Genomic DNA, 15,297 nt, shown 5'->3' with positions numbered 1-15,297 from the left:
AGGAAAGGAAGCAGTGAGGTGTGTCACTCCCTCTCTCTCACACTCACACACACACACACACACACTCACACACACACACACACACACACACACACACACACACACACACACACACACACACCTCAGTACACACACACAATGAGCTGATTCTGATTGTCATGCTAAAACACCTCCATGCTTTACTTTGGCTTAAACTGTGACCGTTTCAGCACTTCTTTTTTAAGTTTCATCAGTTCTTAAAAAGCGGATACATCATCATTTTAGTCACATGACCTTCTGACCCCTGACCTTCATTTTTTGGGTGACATAATGTATTAAGATCAGATTAGATGAGAATGAATTGCTTTTGTCGAGAGTTGTGGCAGCAACTGAGTGCTTAAGTTTCACTTAGGAAAAACCAACAGTCTGCACTGAACGCTGAATAACAACAGCATGTGTTGAATTTAAAGGAACAGTTTCACATTTTTGGGAAACACACTTATTTACTTTCTTTGTAATTGATACCTCTCTCACTGTCTGTGTGAGTAAATATGAAGCTACAGCAAGGAAGTGGTTAGCTTAGCTTAGCTTAGCATAAAGACTAGAAACAGAGGGAAACAGCTAGCCTCACTCTGTCTAAAGGGAGGGACTGGGAATCTTCAGAAATTTCATGACTGGATTTGATTGAGAGTACATCCACCTTACCAGTCTGTCAACATCAGTGATGTATATAAATCAAGTTTTGAAATCTGTTAATCAACTTAGACTTGTAGAGAACAAGAACTGCATTTACAGCTACAACAATTAGTTAATTGATAATTAGATTGTCATTTCTCACAGAGAAACTGAATAACTTTTGTTGGTCTTTTGGTTAGACAAGAAAACATCTGAAGATGATGCCTTGGTCTTTGGGAAGCTGCAGTGGTCATTTTTGACATTTCATCGACTAAAAGATTAACTGGAGAAAGAACTTTTAGATTAATCAATAATGAAATTAATTGTGGGTTTGAGTTAGAGTCCATCCATGTCAGCTTTTATCTGCTGGAAATAAAGTTGGTTTGTGTTTTAACATATTTATGATTTAAATAGGTAAAATGTAAAACAAAAAATAAATGTAAAGATAATATGCTAAGAATTGTAATCAGGATTCAATAAGAAAATGAACAAAATAAAAATATTACAAAATGTTGATTAATATTACACTGTTTTAGACTTCATTTCATTAGTTAAATTGTGGTTTGATATGAAACACACACACACACACACACACACACACACACACACACACACACACACACACACACACACACAAAGAGGCTTCTCGCTCATGGTCACGGACAAAGGCAGGAGGCAGGGATCGGCCACGGCTCAGGAACTTGACTTTTAGAGATAAAAGAACAAAAGAAGAAGAAGAGGAGGAGGAAGAGGAGGAGGAGATGTTGGGGGTGGGGGTGGGTGGTGTTGACAGGACTGGGTAACTTGACAGACAATAAAAAAATGATTTTAGGGTCTGATCAAACAGTGTGATTGATTTTCATCAAAGGATGATTTAAGTTCAGAAGAACAGGAGTTCAAAAGAAAATGTTGTGACTCCGTCCTCACTTATGAAGATAAGTGTTATTCTAAGTTTTACTGCCACAAGTTTGATGCCAACACCTGGGAATTCAAGATAAAGAGAAACTCACTGTCAGCTCTGAAGGTGACGGACAACCTCCGACCTCCATCTGCACCAGACTGCACCTGAGAGAGGAGAGAAAGAATCACATTACATTTTAAAAAAAAAACTTCCAATCAAATTTGATCATTCATAAATGAGAATATTGCGTCTTTTCTTATTGATGCTTCAGAGCCTGGTTACATGATTAGCTGTGACTTTATGTGCTAATTTCATCATCTGTTACTATTTCCCTCCAGCACAAGGTGACGTCAATAATGTCTTGTTTTTGAATTTGTTAAATTGTAAGAAAAAAGATGCAAATTTTCACAGTTGAGAACACAGAACGAAGCAATGAGAAAAACAAATGTGATAAATTGAATGTAATAAACTTCACAGTGTTCATATTTGAAGGCACCTCAGTGCCAAACACAGCTGATGCTCCTCTAACTGGAGTAGGAACAACAACCTGCAGCTTTAGCTCCTTCTGCTACAGTATCTTGACTGTAATGAGACACCAGGCTCCATTGGGTGGTGCCAGAAGTGGAAATCATCCAGAAAAATCACATGGATTTTTGGTATTTTTAGAATAAAAGTTGGCGCTGGAGAAAGGTCACAGAGTCGCCAAAAAATGATTTGATCTGTTTGGTTCTTATTTACCTGACAGGACCTGGATATCCTTCCAAAGCACCACCCAGCAGCTCCATTTAACACAAAGGGCGAGCAGATACAGTGGCACATGATGAGCAGTGAGATAAGCTAAGGTGTGAACACCACCTTCCTTGTGGGCTACGGTTACCCAGAATCCCTCTCTGCACAAAGACGTGGATTCTCATGAGGCATGATTGAGCCTGGGCTCTTTGAGTTTTACAGCTTTTGACCTTGTTTTCATGTTGCCCTGCTGCTCAACACACACGCAGCTTGTTACAAAGGTGTCAGAGTGTGGTCACACACATCAGCCGCACACACACACCTGAAACCAATCAGTCAGACCCCCTACTGTGTGTGTGTGTGTTACAGAAGGTGTGCCATGCTCGTTAGCTGCCACTGTACCTCAACAACCCATCCATACACACACGTTTGTAATTATATACTTGCAAAGACCCTCATTGACATAATACGTTCACCAACACTAACATGGACTCTAAAACCAGGTCTTAACCATCAAACAGCTCTTTCAAGAAGCGAGGATTGGATAAAAAACATCCACAAAATGTTCCTTAGAAAGACAGAAACACACACACCGGTCTATCCTATCATGCTCCTGGTAATTATATATTTTGCCTTCAGTTTGTTTCCACTGCTGACCTCTGACCTTTAGAGGTTTACATGCTGCTGTGTGCACAGATGTCCTGCTGGCAGCATGAAATGGGAGGCTAATTAAAATCAAGGGAAGCTTTTCACTGACAGACTTCCTGACTGGTTGCAGTGGGAAACTACCCTGCCCCCAGAAAAGGTGGTTCTGGTATGAAAAAAGTCCAAGTCACAGATTTATATCATCAGCACAAACAAGGAATAACCAAGTTACTTATGTTCCTTGTAAACTGTGCAGGGTCACTGCAGGAGACTGAATCCAATCCCAGCTCTCTCTCTGGTTGACCTGTATGTTTTTTGGACTCTGGGAGAAAACCAGAGCACCTGAAGGAGATCCACACAGACCCAGAGAGAACATGCAATCTCCACACAGAAAGGTCTGGCTCTGGACTTAATCCAGGAGCTAACTTGCTCACAAAAAGTCCACTACATTGCACAGCAGTTGATAAACCTATGAGATAGGGTTTACTGTTTGTGGTCATTATCTGTTTAGTGAAACAGTCACCAGATAAATAGTAGAAATACAGCAACAAATTACACAGTAATGTACCAGGGATATGCTTCTTTTGCTGGATGACACCACATTGTGTTGTGACAAAAGCTGAGACACGTTCCACTTTTTTGTAAGATGACCTTTGTTAGCCTCTTTTATTCAGAGGTCCCACTGCATTGCCATCAAGAAGACCCCTGATTACATAGCCTTTGCTTGTTTAGACTGAACCAAACAAAGCCTGACATCAGAGGCCTGATGTCGGCTCAACGACTGCAACCACTCCCTCAATGTTGGTAGCTTTTATGCAGAATGACGAGGCGAAATATCAGCGCAACATTCCTGCGTTGAACAGACTGTATGAAATGGACTTTAGTTCAGTTAGTTTATTTGCTGGAGTCCTTTGTGTGTGGACCCCTGCTGCATCAATGAAGTAGCCTCATTCACATGACTGAGAGATTAGAATTTTTCACACAGTGCTGTCGTCTGTCAAAACGTTTCCTAAGAGCGTCAACGGAACCGGGGCTGTTAACGATCATTTCTGTAACTTCTCAAACTTTACGCAGTGACTGAGCTGGGGACACATGCCTACACCATTTCCCACACGCAACCTGGTATTTAGAAAAGAAGAAGGTGTCACTTCGAACATATTTCAGACCAGGTGTACACGCAGTTTTCTAGAGGCACCTGCAGGTGATATAATAAGGGGGAGGTTAAATATAAAGGCAGAGCACTCACCTTTATATGTTTGCAGCAGAGAGTGTATTTAATCTCAGCTTATACGGCTGACAAGTAAAAAACTTTGGCCACAGTGATTCTTCCTCAGGCTGAGATTCTGCAGGTTGATTCATGATGACGTTGTCGCCGTGTGAGCACAGAGCGACGCCCGCCCCCTTGCACATGTACACACTACACAAAGGTCAAGTGTGTGGTGGAGGCTGCCTGACAAATGCTTTGCCTGGACATGCCTTCACAGAGGTCAGGATGGAAGGAAACAAGGCAGGGCTGGTCAAAGGGAGTTCAATTACAGAAGAGAAGCAGTGGGAATGAAAATAAAACATGATTCCTTTTCTCTTTATGCCCTCAAAATTGTTTGTAGCTTCCACAAAAATGGCAAAAATGTAGCTTTACTCTTTGAAGAACTATGTAAATATGAATATAGTTGAAAACACTGGTAAGACCACCATTTTGGAGCAACAACCACAGATTTCTCTCATTTCTCTCAACTTACATTACAAAATCACACCACGCAAATAAACAAACCTTTGGATAATTCAGTATTCAATTTTTTTTTTTTACCACCGAGGTGACCCTTTCCACCGGCACGAGCCAAAAACCTTCATACTTTACAACTGATCATTTTCTACAAGGACAAACAGATTTTTCTTCCTTCCTGTTGCCAGGTGTTTCTCACTAGTAATAACCATTACAGAAACCACACAAACACACACAGACACACACGCCCTGAGGCCTGAGCCGACTGAGCCACATCAGTAAACAACTGAAAAGAAAAGAGGTAAAAAGAAAGAAAAAATAATAAAAGAACAGTTCATTATTAGTAATTAAAAAAGGACTAAAGAGCAGCTGTTGGAGATTAAACACTACACACAGTGTTTGGGAAATGCTGCAGGTTCAATTCTGTGCTACGATTCGCTTTTTAAAACAACAACAAAGAACAGAAGTGAACTACAAATACACAAACACAAAAACTCGAATCCTGAAAAGAGAGCAGAATTCCCCTCGGGATTCCCCAACGCACACGAAAACACATACACACACAAACACACAATCAGTTCCTGTGGTAATCAGACAGCTAATTGCAGACTCAGTTAGCTGAACATCAACAGTGATTAATCACAGCGCTGGAGGGAGGGAAAGAGGGAAGAAGGATGCCAGAAAGGGAGAACAGAGAAAACGAGGGCTCAGAAGGGGGAGTGAAGGATGATAGGAGAAGTAATCACCAGGCCTGTAGAGAAGGATGGAAGGAAGGGAGAAAGGAAGGAAGGAAAGAAGGAGGGAGGGAAGAGGAGAAGGAGGAATCTGATTAAACAGGAACTCCTTCAATTACAGCTTTCAAGGTTCATGTAGCAGACTTCTCCTCTCCCTCATTTTGTTTGGGGCGGCCAGAGCAGTTCCAGATGTGGGGACGGAGAACACGGGACGCACTCACAGTTGACCTTTAATCAACATGCTCTCATGAGCTGAGGGTGCAAACAGCTAGAAAAGTTCTGTTTAGAGCTGGATACTGAGCTTTTTAGGCACAAATCTGTAGTGTCTGTCAAGTGCCAAAGATTCATCATCATGCACTTATTATTTGATGAGATAGTTCTTGATTTTTATTTTATTTTTTTGGCCAATTTCAGACTTTATTTTATTTAGACAAAGTTCTTGAGTAGCTGTTTGTGTTCTACTAACATTGTAGAACTTTGGCATGTTACAGGAGAAAAAGTTTCTATAGAAAAACCTGCTTCTATTTATTAAGTTGTATATAAAAGTAGCAATATTCTGGTTCTGAAACTCTGCTAACATTTTAGCACTAACATTAAAGCAGTTTAAATGATACCTAGCCCTAGGACTCACAGATGTCCTCCCTGCTGTAGTTCAGTCAGCTCAGGACCAAATGTTCAGACTTCTAACTATCCAGTTTTATAAGTTGAGTTAAGGCTGGGTGATAAAACGATAACCATAATTATAGTGAAATAACTTTTCCTTGATAGAAACATAAAACACTGTTGATACAACATCAGCAGAACTTTTTCCATCCATGGAAATAGAAAACGATGACAGAGAATGTCTACAGACTGTGTTGAAAGCATGTTCCCAAAAAGACAGGTAATACCACTAATGGTTTTTACCAGCTGAAGCAGTGCCATCCTTGACAACACACACAATGCAAACACACAACAGCTATGAACACTTGATTTCCAGTGTGGACGGAAAAAAAATAATTATGAACTAGATCTTTACCAATAAGCTCCACAAGTCAACAACTCAAGTAAATTCTGTCTGATGAAGATGTAGACATGTACCACCTAAGAAAGTCATCAAACAGAACATTAAACTAATATTTAATCTGAGAAATGTGAGTATTTAGCTGAGCTGAATGCCGACACTGTGTGATTGTGTGTTAAGCTAATGATAGTCTTGTTCCTGCAAAAGCCTCAGGGCAAAAAACTCAGCCCTGTTCCTCTTAATGTCTTCCTGTCTCTTACAAAGACACACACACACAAACACACACCTCCAAACACTACCATATGGGACAACAGGGCTGCACTGAAATATCTATGAGTGTGTATTCTGGAGGCGGGGGGTTAACTTGGCAGTACAACACCACATCTCTGGGGTCCAGTCGGTCTCAAAGTGTCTTGTTGTGTTGCTGCAAGTCTCTGGTCTGTGTTTTAATAAATCTAAAAACCAAGAGAAGCTAAACTGGTTCTGTATCAGCTCTGGTTACGTGGTGCATCGTCATCACAGGAGAAAAATGTGTTTTTGAGGCTCAGAAGTGAGAATGATGTTTTCACTCATTTTTAAAAACACTAACACACAATATGATCATCAGCTTCGATTAAACTACATTTTTTAGTTTCCTCAGTCGTTAAGAACATGTGACCTGTAAGGAAAAACTTAAAACAAGCTGGTGAGAGATGACTTTCGCCATCTGGTTGCTTGTAATTACGGTTTTAAACTATATGCTGTGAATGCAAGAAGCCAAGGTTTGTCAAAATCTACCTCAACAGGTGGTAACGCTTACATCTACTGCTATCAGAAACACTAAACTACTCTTTTGGAGTTTCAGTGTGGAAAATCTGTACAGAACGAGGTTGGCTTCGTCCTCGTGTGTTAAGCAGATCTGTAAATCATCTGAGATGCACACTGATGGAAAAAACAGACATGGTTAGAGAGACTGATGAAACACAGCAAGGAGCTGCTCAGCATGTGAGCCTGAGCACAAATCAATCCAACAACGGATATGAGATTCCCAGCGTCTACACCAATTACTCACTATCTGACTTCCTGAAAACCCCCTGATACTCCAGTTAACTGTAATATTGCTATAAATCAAAATACTGTCCTTAAATCTTGGCTGGTTAAAGACGCTTCTTCAGCAGATGATGAGCCAAAGGAAATGTAAGAATATTAGCCAGTCAATCAAATAATTCATCAGTATACAAAAGTCAAAAGGTACATGTGTGATTGTGTGTATTTTCTAAAATAAAGATTAAAAACATGGTCTTGTATGTATTTGTATAGAAGGATGTTAAACAGGACCAACTGCATTTATCAATGGAAGCATAAAATCACTTTATTTCAAATCAAATCAAATCATTTCAGGCGACCTGATTTAATTTCTCTGCTTGTGTGTGATTTGATCCGTCGATTGGTTTGCTGCTGATCAGAGAAATAAAATCCTGTCGGATCTCGGCTCTGCAGCTCCAGAGGAAGAAGTCCAGGAAGAAAAAAAAGAAGCTGAAAACAAAAGTGAGGTGCAACAATGCAAACTCTGAGGGAAACTGTGTGTGTGTCTATGTGTGTGTGTGCTTGGGAGCAGCCAACCAGAGATTTCCCACCGAAGGAACAAAACCTGCAGCTTCCTCCTCCTGCATGACTGCTCCTCAATGACCCCCTCCACCCCCCACGCCTCCTCTTCATCATAACGCCTCCTCACCCAGGAGGAGCTGCTCCCCTCCTGCTGTGGCAGTTTGTCCTTTAAAAGACTCTCTCCTCTTTCTACCGGGACAAACTGAAAACTCTGAAACTCTGACTTCCTCTGAAAAGACAAAAACTGACGTCAGGCACTCGACAACACTGTACATGTGCAGCATGTGAAGGTCTAATCTGAACAACGGAGAGGTCACGTGACCTGGGCCTACAGTCACCAGCTGAGCCTGCCAACGACTGCAACCTAACGGCATGCGTCATGTAACCCTCGCCAGCTAATCCATCGCTGCTACACTGCTTGCACAATATATAAATATGATTAATGGAAAAAACACATGCATACACCAGGAAATGGTATATTGCTATGGACATACCAAACATTGCAAATAAATAAATATACTAAATAAATAAAACTGTATATTAAAGAGTAAGATCATTTTTGTATCAACAGAATCATCGCTATGTATCACTACCAGACTCCATCGATAAAAACAGTAATTTTATTGTTTTTGTCAATGGAGTCTGGTAATGAAAAACAGCACTGTTTCTGGTTGAACAAAAAAAGATCTTACTCTTTAATATATAGATGATCTAAGGGTGACAATGAGGAAATATTTCCCTGAGATATTTTATGTAAGAGGTGGAGGTTGAGCATCGATCCTTCATCTCCTGCCTGATTCAGTCACCAGAAAAGCCAGAAAACACATGTGTTTCACATCGGACGCCCACCCAGCCATGACGCCCTCTGAGCCACTCTGATGCCAAAAACACACCGGAGCCCTGGAGGAGGATGATGGGATACGTGAGACATGGTTACAGAGTGGAGGCCTGCTTTAAAATGAGGAGAGGGTGAGAGAGAGAGAGAAAGAGAGAGGGATGAAGAACAGAGAGCAGAGGAAGCTAAATGATTTCCTGGTGCGTCTTCCTCCGCTGAGACAAATGTGATGACTCCAGCAGATGTGTTAAACCAGAGAGGGAGAGTTTACACGGACCTAAACTATCTCAATCATCATTCTGGTCTTTGTCACTAACCTGAAACATGCTGTACCAAAGAAACAGTTTCTAACACACCTGAAAATTTTCTGGAGAAACCACATTATTTGTTCATGATGTGGGAATTCCACTGATTTTACACATTAAAGTCTGTTTACAGGTCTTCTGAAGTACTCCTGCGTATGTGAAAAAAAGTGTAAAAGCCTTTAGTGGCCCCAGAGGGAGCTGTGAAGTCTGATAAAGTGATCAAGCAGCCTGAGTCAGCATCAGTTGGGGTTGAAGACTACGAGTTTGTGAAGAGAGATCTTCACAAATGAACACCACTGTTATGATTTTTGGAGCCCAAATACAATCACCAGAAGTAAAATGCTAATGTTAGGCTATAAACCAACTACACTACGGTTGCATGATGTCAACACCTCCACCACTGAGCTTCCAATTAATTAAATTTAGCTCTGACCTCTTCTACAAAAGCCTTTCTTCTTAGAAAGTTAGTAACAGGTTGAAAGAGTGAGTTTAAACACAATGAGGCTGTAAAGGTGGACTGGTGAGTAGATTGGTTTTCCTCTGCGGTTTTATGATGTCGACAACCTCTATCATCTCATTTAGCCACTCATTAGCAACCTCCTTTTTTAAGACAGGTAAAAAAAAATCAGAAATGGGGAATTTTGTGGAGTATTTTATGTCGTAGAATTAAACATGAGAGCTTGTGCTAAAACCACAGACCTTATTTAGGGCATCTTATCAAAAGAAAAGACTCTGAGACAAGAGAACTGAAGGTGCTAAAATGCTAACTTATTTCCAGGTGTTAGGACTCATTCCTGCACCACTCTATTACAAAGACATTCTTCAATCATTCACCATTAGGCATGGAGTAAGCAAGAGATCTCATTCCCATGTGTAAGTAACTCATGGCCGCACAATATTTGCCTGCCACAAACGGAGTGGCAGGCTGAAAACTTCACAACCAAGTTTCATCTCATGACTGAACCACAAAACTAAATATGATGGAGGTAGGTAAGTGGGAACTATTGGTGTTATGCCGAGTCAACACCGGCTGACAACGCTGAGAGAGGAGAGAGAGCAGACAGAGAGCAGCCAAATGTGATTCAACTGACAAAAGTTGGGTAGAGCCCCAGAGTCCTACTCTGCTCACAGGGTCTTTCTGGATGTGCAGGACATCATCTCAGCCGTTTCATTAAGTCTCAGAAGCAGAAGAAGCTCAGAGATACCAGATCAAAACCTGCAGAAATTCAGTTTACTATCATAATTGAGAAAGAAAACGGTCACATTTGAGAAGTTGGAGTCCGAGAACGTTTGGTATTTTTGCTTTAACAAATAACGTTAATGGTTAATCAATGATAATTTTTTAGCAATGGATTAATACCTAAAAGACCTAACCTTTTTGCAAACGTGCTGCAGACATGTAAGACTAGCAGATCATTTTGGTTCTCTCTCTCTCTCTCTCTCTCTCTCTCACACACACACTCCACACACACACACACACACACAGAGAGAGAGAGCTCTAATAACCTCACACCTGTAGAATAGCAGGTCCTCACACCCCCATCAAGCAGCCTTTGATGTGTGTGTTTCTGAAAAGAGAGGGGAAGCTGGAAGAGAGAGGGGGAGGTGTGTGTGTGTATGTTGTGGGGGGGTGGGGCTGCAGGAAGGAATGTTTCTTCAGAGTAAACAGTGTGAAGCTTCCTGTAGAAAACACTTCAAAGCCTGAGAGAGGAAACCAGGATAATACAGACAGACACAGACACACACACACACACACAGGCACACACCATCAAAGGCAGGTAGGAGTCATCTATCAACACAGGAAAATTAAAACCTGTAGACCGTGCACGCTCACACACACGATCAGATAATTCTAGTTTCCACATTACAAACATGAAGAAGAAAATCGCATCACACTCTGTAAACACATCTGTCTCACACACAGAAATTTAAAAACTCATTATGTGCCACAACTTTTTGTCTTTAACACTGATTAATTGTCCAGTATAGCTGAAATGGACAGTCCATAAACTATTAATTGATCAATAATGAATCAGTTAAGGAACTTTTCCTTTATTTAATAAAATAGTTTTTCCATTGGGAGATACCAAGACTCTTACAAACAATTAAAACTAAGGAACCATGACTGTCTTTTGTTACAACAGAATACAACTAAATAACAACATATAAAGTTTCAACTTCAAAAAACACAGAAAACAGAATCCATGGCTGAAACAGGACTTGGTAACCTGAGCTAGAATGTAACCAAACACCAAACGTTATCTGATTTCAGCTTCTCTGGTTCTGCTGTGAGGATTTGCTGCTTTTCTTTGTCATATATGATCGTAAACTGAATATCTTTGGGTCGTGGGCTGATGGTCAGACAAGAAAAAAGACATCTGGAGACGTCACCTTGGGCCCTGAGAATCTGTTATGAGCAGTTTTCACACAAATAACTTAATAAGTTAGAGAATAATCAGCAGATGAATCATCTTAATTATGTAAATATCTACACAAGGGCAGAAACTAATGACTATTTCTATTATCAGTGCATCGGCTGATTATTTCCTCTATTAATCTTTTTGTCTCTAAAATGCAAGAAAACAGAAAATAACCCTGAAACCAAACAGAGTGTCATCAAATTACCTCTTTTGTTCAATCAACAATCAAAAAAAAAAAAAAAAAAAACCAACAACACACATTTATATTAAAATTAATCAAAGTAGTTGCAACATCACACTGCTCAGCTGTTGGCATAAAAAGGATAATGACTGGTTACTATGGCAACTACAGGATCACTGGGTGGTTATTGTGGTAACCTGTAACCCTACAGAAACCACTAACAGCAGCATCAACTCCACGTGTCTCAACGTCGCAGATAATATGAATGTAGAGTAAAAACTCAAACAATGAACATTCAGGGATCTGGTCTGTCTGGTTTAGCTCTGATGTGGACCTAGGTTTCTGTGTGAATGGGAGTAACCAGGGATTAAACCATGACAGTAGCTCAGTACATCCCATCACTGTCTGCACAGGCACCTCCAAGCTCCACACTGAAGTTATGTCAAACAAATGTGACATTTTAGAGACTCAAGAAAAACAAATCTAAAGCTATTCTGATAACTGATTCATCAATTAAGTATTTTCTTAGCAAGAAAATTGTTGTTAAAGCCTCTCAAATATTGAGATTTTCTGTTTCTCTCTGTTTTATATCTTTGTAAACTGAATATATTCTGACAAAACAAGACATCTGAAACCAGAACTTTAGACTCAGAGAATTGATTATGAAGACTTCTCACTGTTTTGTCAGATTTTATAGACTAATTGATTAATTTGAGAGCGCAATTAGTAGAATCAATCAATAAAGAAAACAGTCGTTAGGTGCAGCCCTGAACAGAAACTATAGATAAGATCATATATTCAGAGATTAATCTATTCAAAGCTTCAAACTGATTGACTGAAAAAGTTAAAGATTTGTTTCTGAGAGTGAGCTTCTCCAAAATTTCATATTTTGAACTAAATGCAGCACAGACCAAAAAGTGGTTCATTCATGGTCAGAATCAAAGCTGCTGTGAACTGCAAAAGCAGAGCAGCAGTGTGGAGGTGGTGGATCAGTTCGCATATCCCTGTTTTCCACATCAAATGTTTTTTAAACGAACACACACAAAAGGCAGGAAATCAGCTTTATTACCTGCAATTCACCTAAACCACAAAACTCACAGGGAAAGAAGCAGAAGCTCTGTGTTTTTAAACTTGTGAAATCATGCTTATTCAGCCCTGAGCAGAAGCTGTTTCACTTACATTTATTGTTTACTTGGCCAGTGGAATTAATTATTCCTGCAATTACATGCTCTTTTTATTTTAAATACAGTGAAAGTAACCACATATATACCAGATATAGTAAAAATACTTTATAGGGATTAAGATTTGCTACAAGGGGAGGAAACTTTCATTTATGATTTTCTTTAAAGGAGTTTGGTTTGAAGCAGAGAATGGCAGGTCTCCTTCCCCACATAAAGGACAGGTATAAGACAGGAGTGTGAGTAGTTTGACTAAAGGACTCTAGATTCTCTGCATGGGATAAGTAGGTGTAATCTTATTTTATTACAGTTTAAAGAAGTTTATGTTTCAAAATGTATATTTCCAAAGCCAATAAATCAACTTGAGCTTTGGAGATCATTTCTAAATTCAGCAGATATCCAATACAAAATATCTATTTATCTATATATATTTTTTCGTTAAGATTACCATAGTCACTTACTGTCTTTTCCCATCAAAATAATTGTTAACAGCGTCGATTTAAGAGACAGGGAGCTGCGTGAACCACTTACAAAAGGTAAGATTTTATTGAATTGACGTCCTGTATATGTTACATGTGTGCCGAATTCAGTAGGATACCGGACTTATCCAGCAGAGTTTTAAAGGTCGTTTTCCAGTGTCTGCACGTTTGCTGTAAAGCAAGTGTTCTTTATATTACCACTTTTTGAATTGGAGTTTGGTCTGTAGGTAAAAATGGGCCGAACCGGGGATCTCAGCTCCTCAGACCAACAGGTAAGCAAGGTAGCGTGACTGACGGTGAATACCGCGGACTAAAGCCCGTTTGAGGAAAACGGTGTCTTCTCCTAAAGTTCATTTTACCTCTTGATTTAATAAAAGCAACACAAGTGACAGAAAACTGAAACAGACCGACCCGAGCAAAGAAAACTTAACTTTTTGGAGATTTGAGACGACGCAGCACCAGCTGCTGCTGCTGCTGCTTTCGCTGAATATCGTTAAAAACACGGTCAAAGTATAATTCTGTGTTGTTTTACCTTGAAGCCCAATCGCTCCTGGTTTGACCTTTTGTTGCCTGAAGTCGTAGATCCACAAGAGAAATATAAAACCAGAAGCAACCCGGAGAGAGAGACGAAGAAACTCCGAGGGGCCGCCATTCCTCCCTCAAGTCTGAACAACTCTGAGAGCGAGAGAGGAGAGAAGGAGGTGTGTGTGTGTGTGTGTGTGTGGTGTTTTCACTATCTTTGTGAGGACCACTTTCAGCTTTAGACCTTGGAGGTGGGAACATTTTGTCCGGTCCTCACTTCTTGAGGGCTGGATTACAAAGTGGCCCCAGACCCCCGAGGGCCCCGGAAACCCCAGGTTCACCACATATCATTCGGGTCTACATAATGCGATTAATCACACATTTGTCCGAAATTTGCACCACTGAATATTAACATGACAGTTATATTTTAAGGCAAGGCAAGGTGAGTTTATTTTTATAACACATTTCAACATCAAGGTAATACAAAGTGCTTTCACATAAGATATAAAAGGCATTAAGCTAAAATGTAAAAGCAATATAAGGCTATATAAAACAGCAGTTAGAAATTTAAATGGAATTAAAAAATAAGAAATACAAGCTTGTTAGTACATGTGAAGACTTAGTTTAAAGGCGTAGTGCATTCATGTCAGCGTACAAGAGTAAAACAAGGACAAATAACAAATGTTGCACACTTAAAAAAAAGATTCACTGACTTTTGATTTTCTTCTTTTTGTGAGTTGTTCTGTTCTGCAAAAAATACACAGACGTTGTTGTACATAATTATTCACACGTTTCTGTCCATCCCTTCTTCTCAGGACTGCACGACAGTGTTTGTGTGTCACCCTCTTGTGGCGAAAAGTTAGTTGAAACACTTGATGCATGATGTCCCTGTGCAAGGACTGAGAACAACGTGGCTATCTACCGACACAACAACATCATGATTTAAAAAAAAAAAAAAAAAAAAAAAAAAAACGAAGACAGGAAAACACTTTAAACTCAGTCTTCACATGTACTAAAAATAGCATTTAATGCCAAATCAAAATAAAACAATATGAATAGCAAAATGGAAAATATTAGGCTATAAATTTTTTAAACAGGAGATAAATGACTTGTAAGATTGATAAGTGGAATAACAAAAGTTAAATTGGAAATTCCTTTGAAGGATAAAGCCCAGTCAGACCAGAAAATGGCCCTGTGAGAATCTGTATTTAAATTCCTTACATGTGGACTAATTGTTTAAATTTGTAAATTTTCCTGACAAATAATTTCCAGATCTAGTGGGAATGTAAACTTTACACAGTACTACATATGTATTTTGTTAAATTTAAAACATGAAAATTAATTAAATAATTATATTATTGTTTTCTGTTGAAAATATGAAAATAAATTATCAAATACATA

General features: G+C 39.6%; 1 protein-coding gene across 1 annotated transcript in view; it reads right to left on the bottom strand.

Annotated features, from left to right (window-relative positions):
- The window catches only part of il17rd (interleukin 17 receptor D), a 29,526-nt gene extending 15,450 nt beyond the window's left edge, over window positions 1-14,076 (bottom strand). The window contains exons 1-2 of the mRNA XM_018663346.2: window positions 13,907-14,076; window positions 1,665-1,719 (exon numbers count right to left, since the gene is read on the bottom strand). Coding sequence (XP_018518862.1) covers window positions 1,665-1,719; window positions 13,907-14,026 — 175 coding nt within the window. The 5' untranslated portion in view covers window positions 14,027-14,076. The remainder of the gene's footprint in view (window positions 1-1,664; window positions 1,720-13,906) is intronic.
- Between the last annotated feature and the right edge of the window lie 1,221 nt (window positions 14,077-15,297).

This window comes from Lates calcarifer, linkage group LG12 (assembly GCF_001640805.2).
Source record: "Lates calcarifer isolate ASB-BC8 linkage group LG12, TLL_Latcal_v3, whole genome shotgun sequence".
Classification (NCBI taxonomy): Eukaryota; Metazoa; Chordata; class Actinopteri; family Centropomidae; genus Lates; species Lates calcarifer.
The sequence above is the reverse complement of the archived record's forward strand: the minus strand, read 5'-3'. Positions and strand labels throughout refer to the sequence as shown.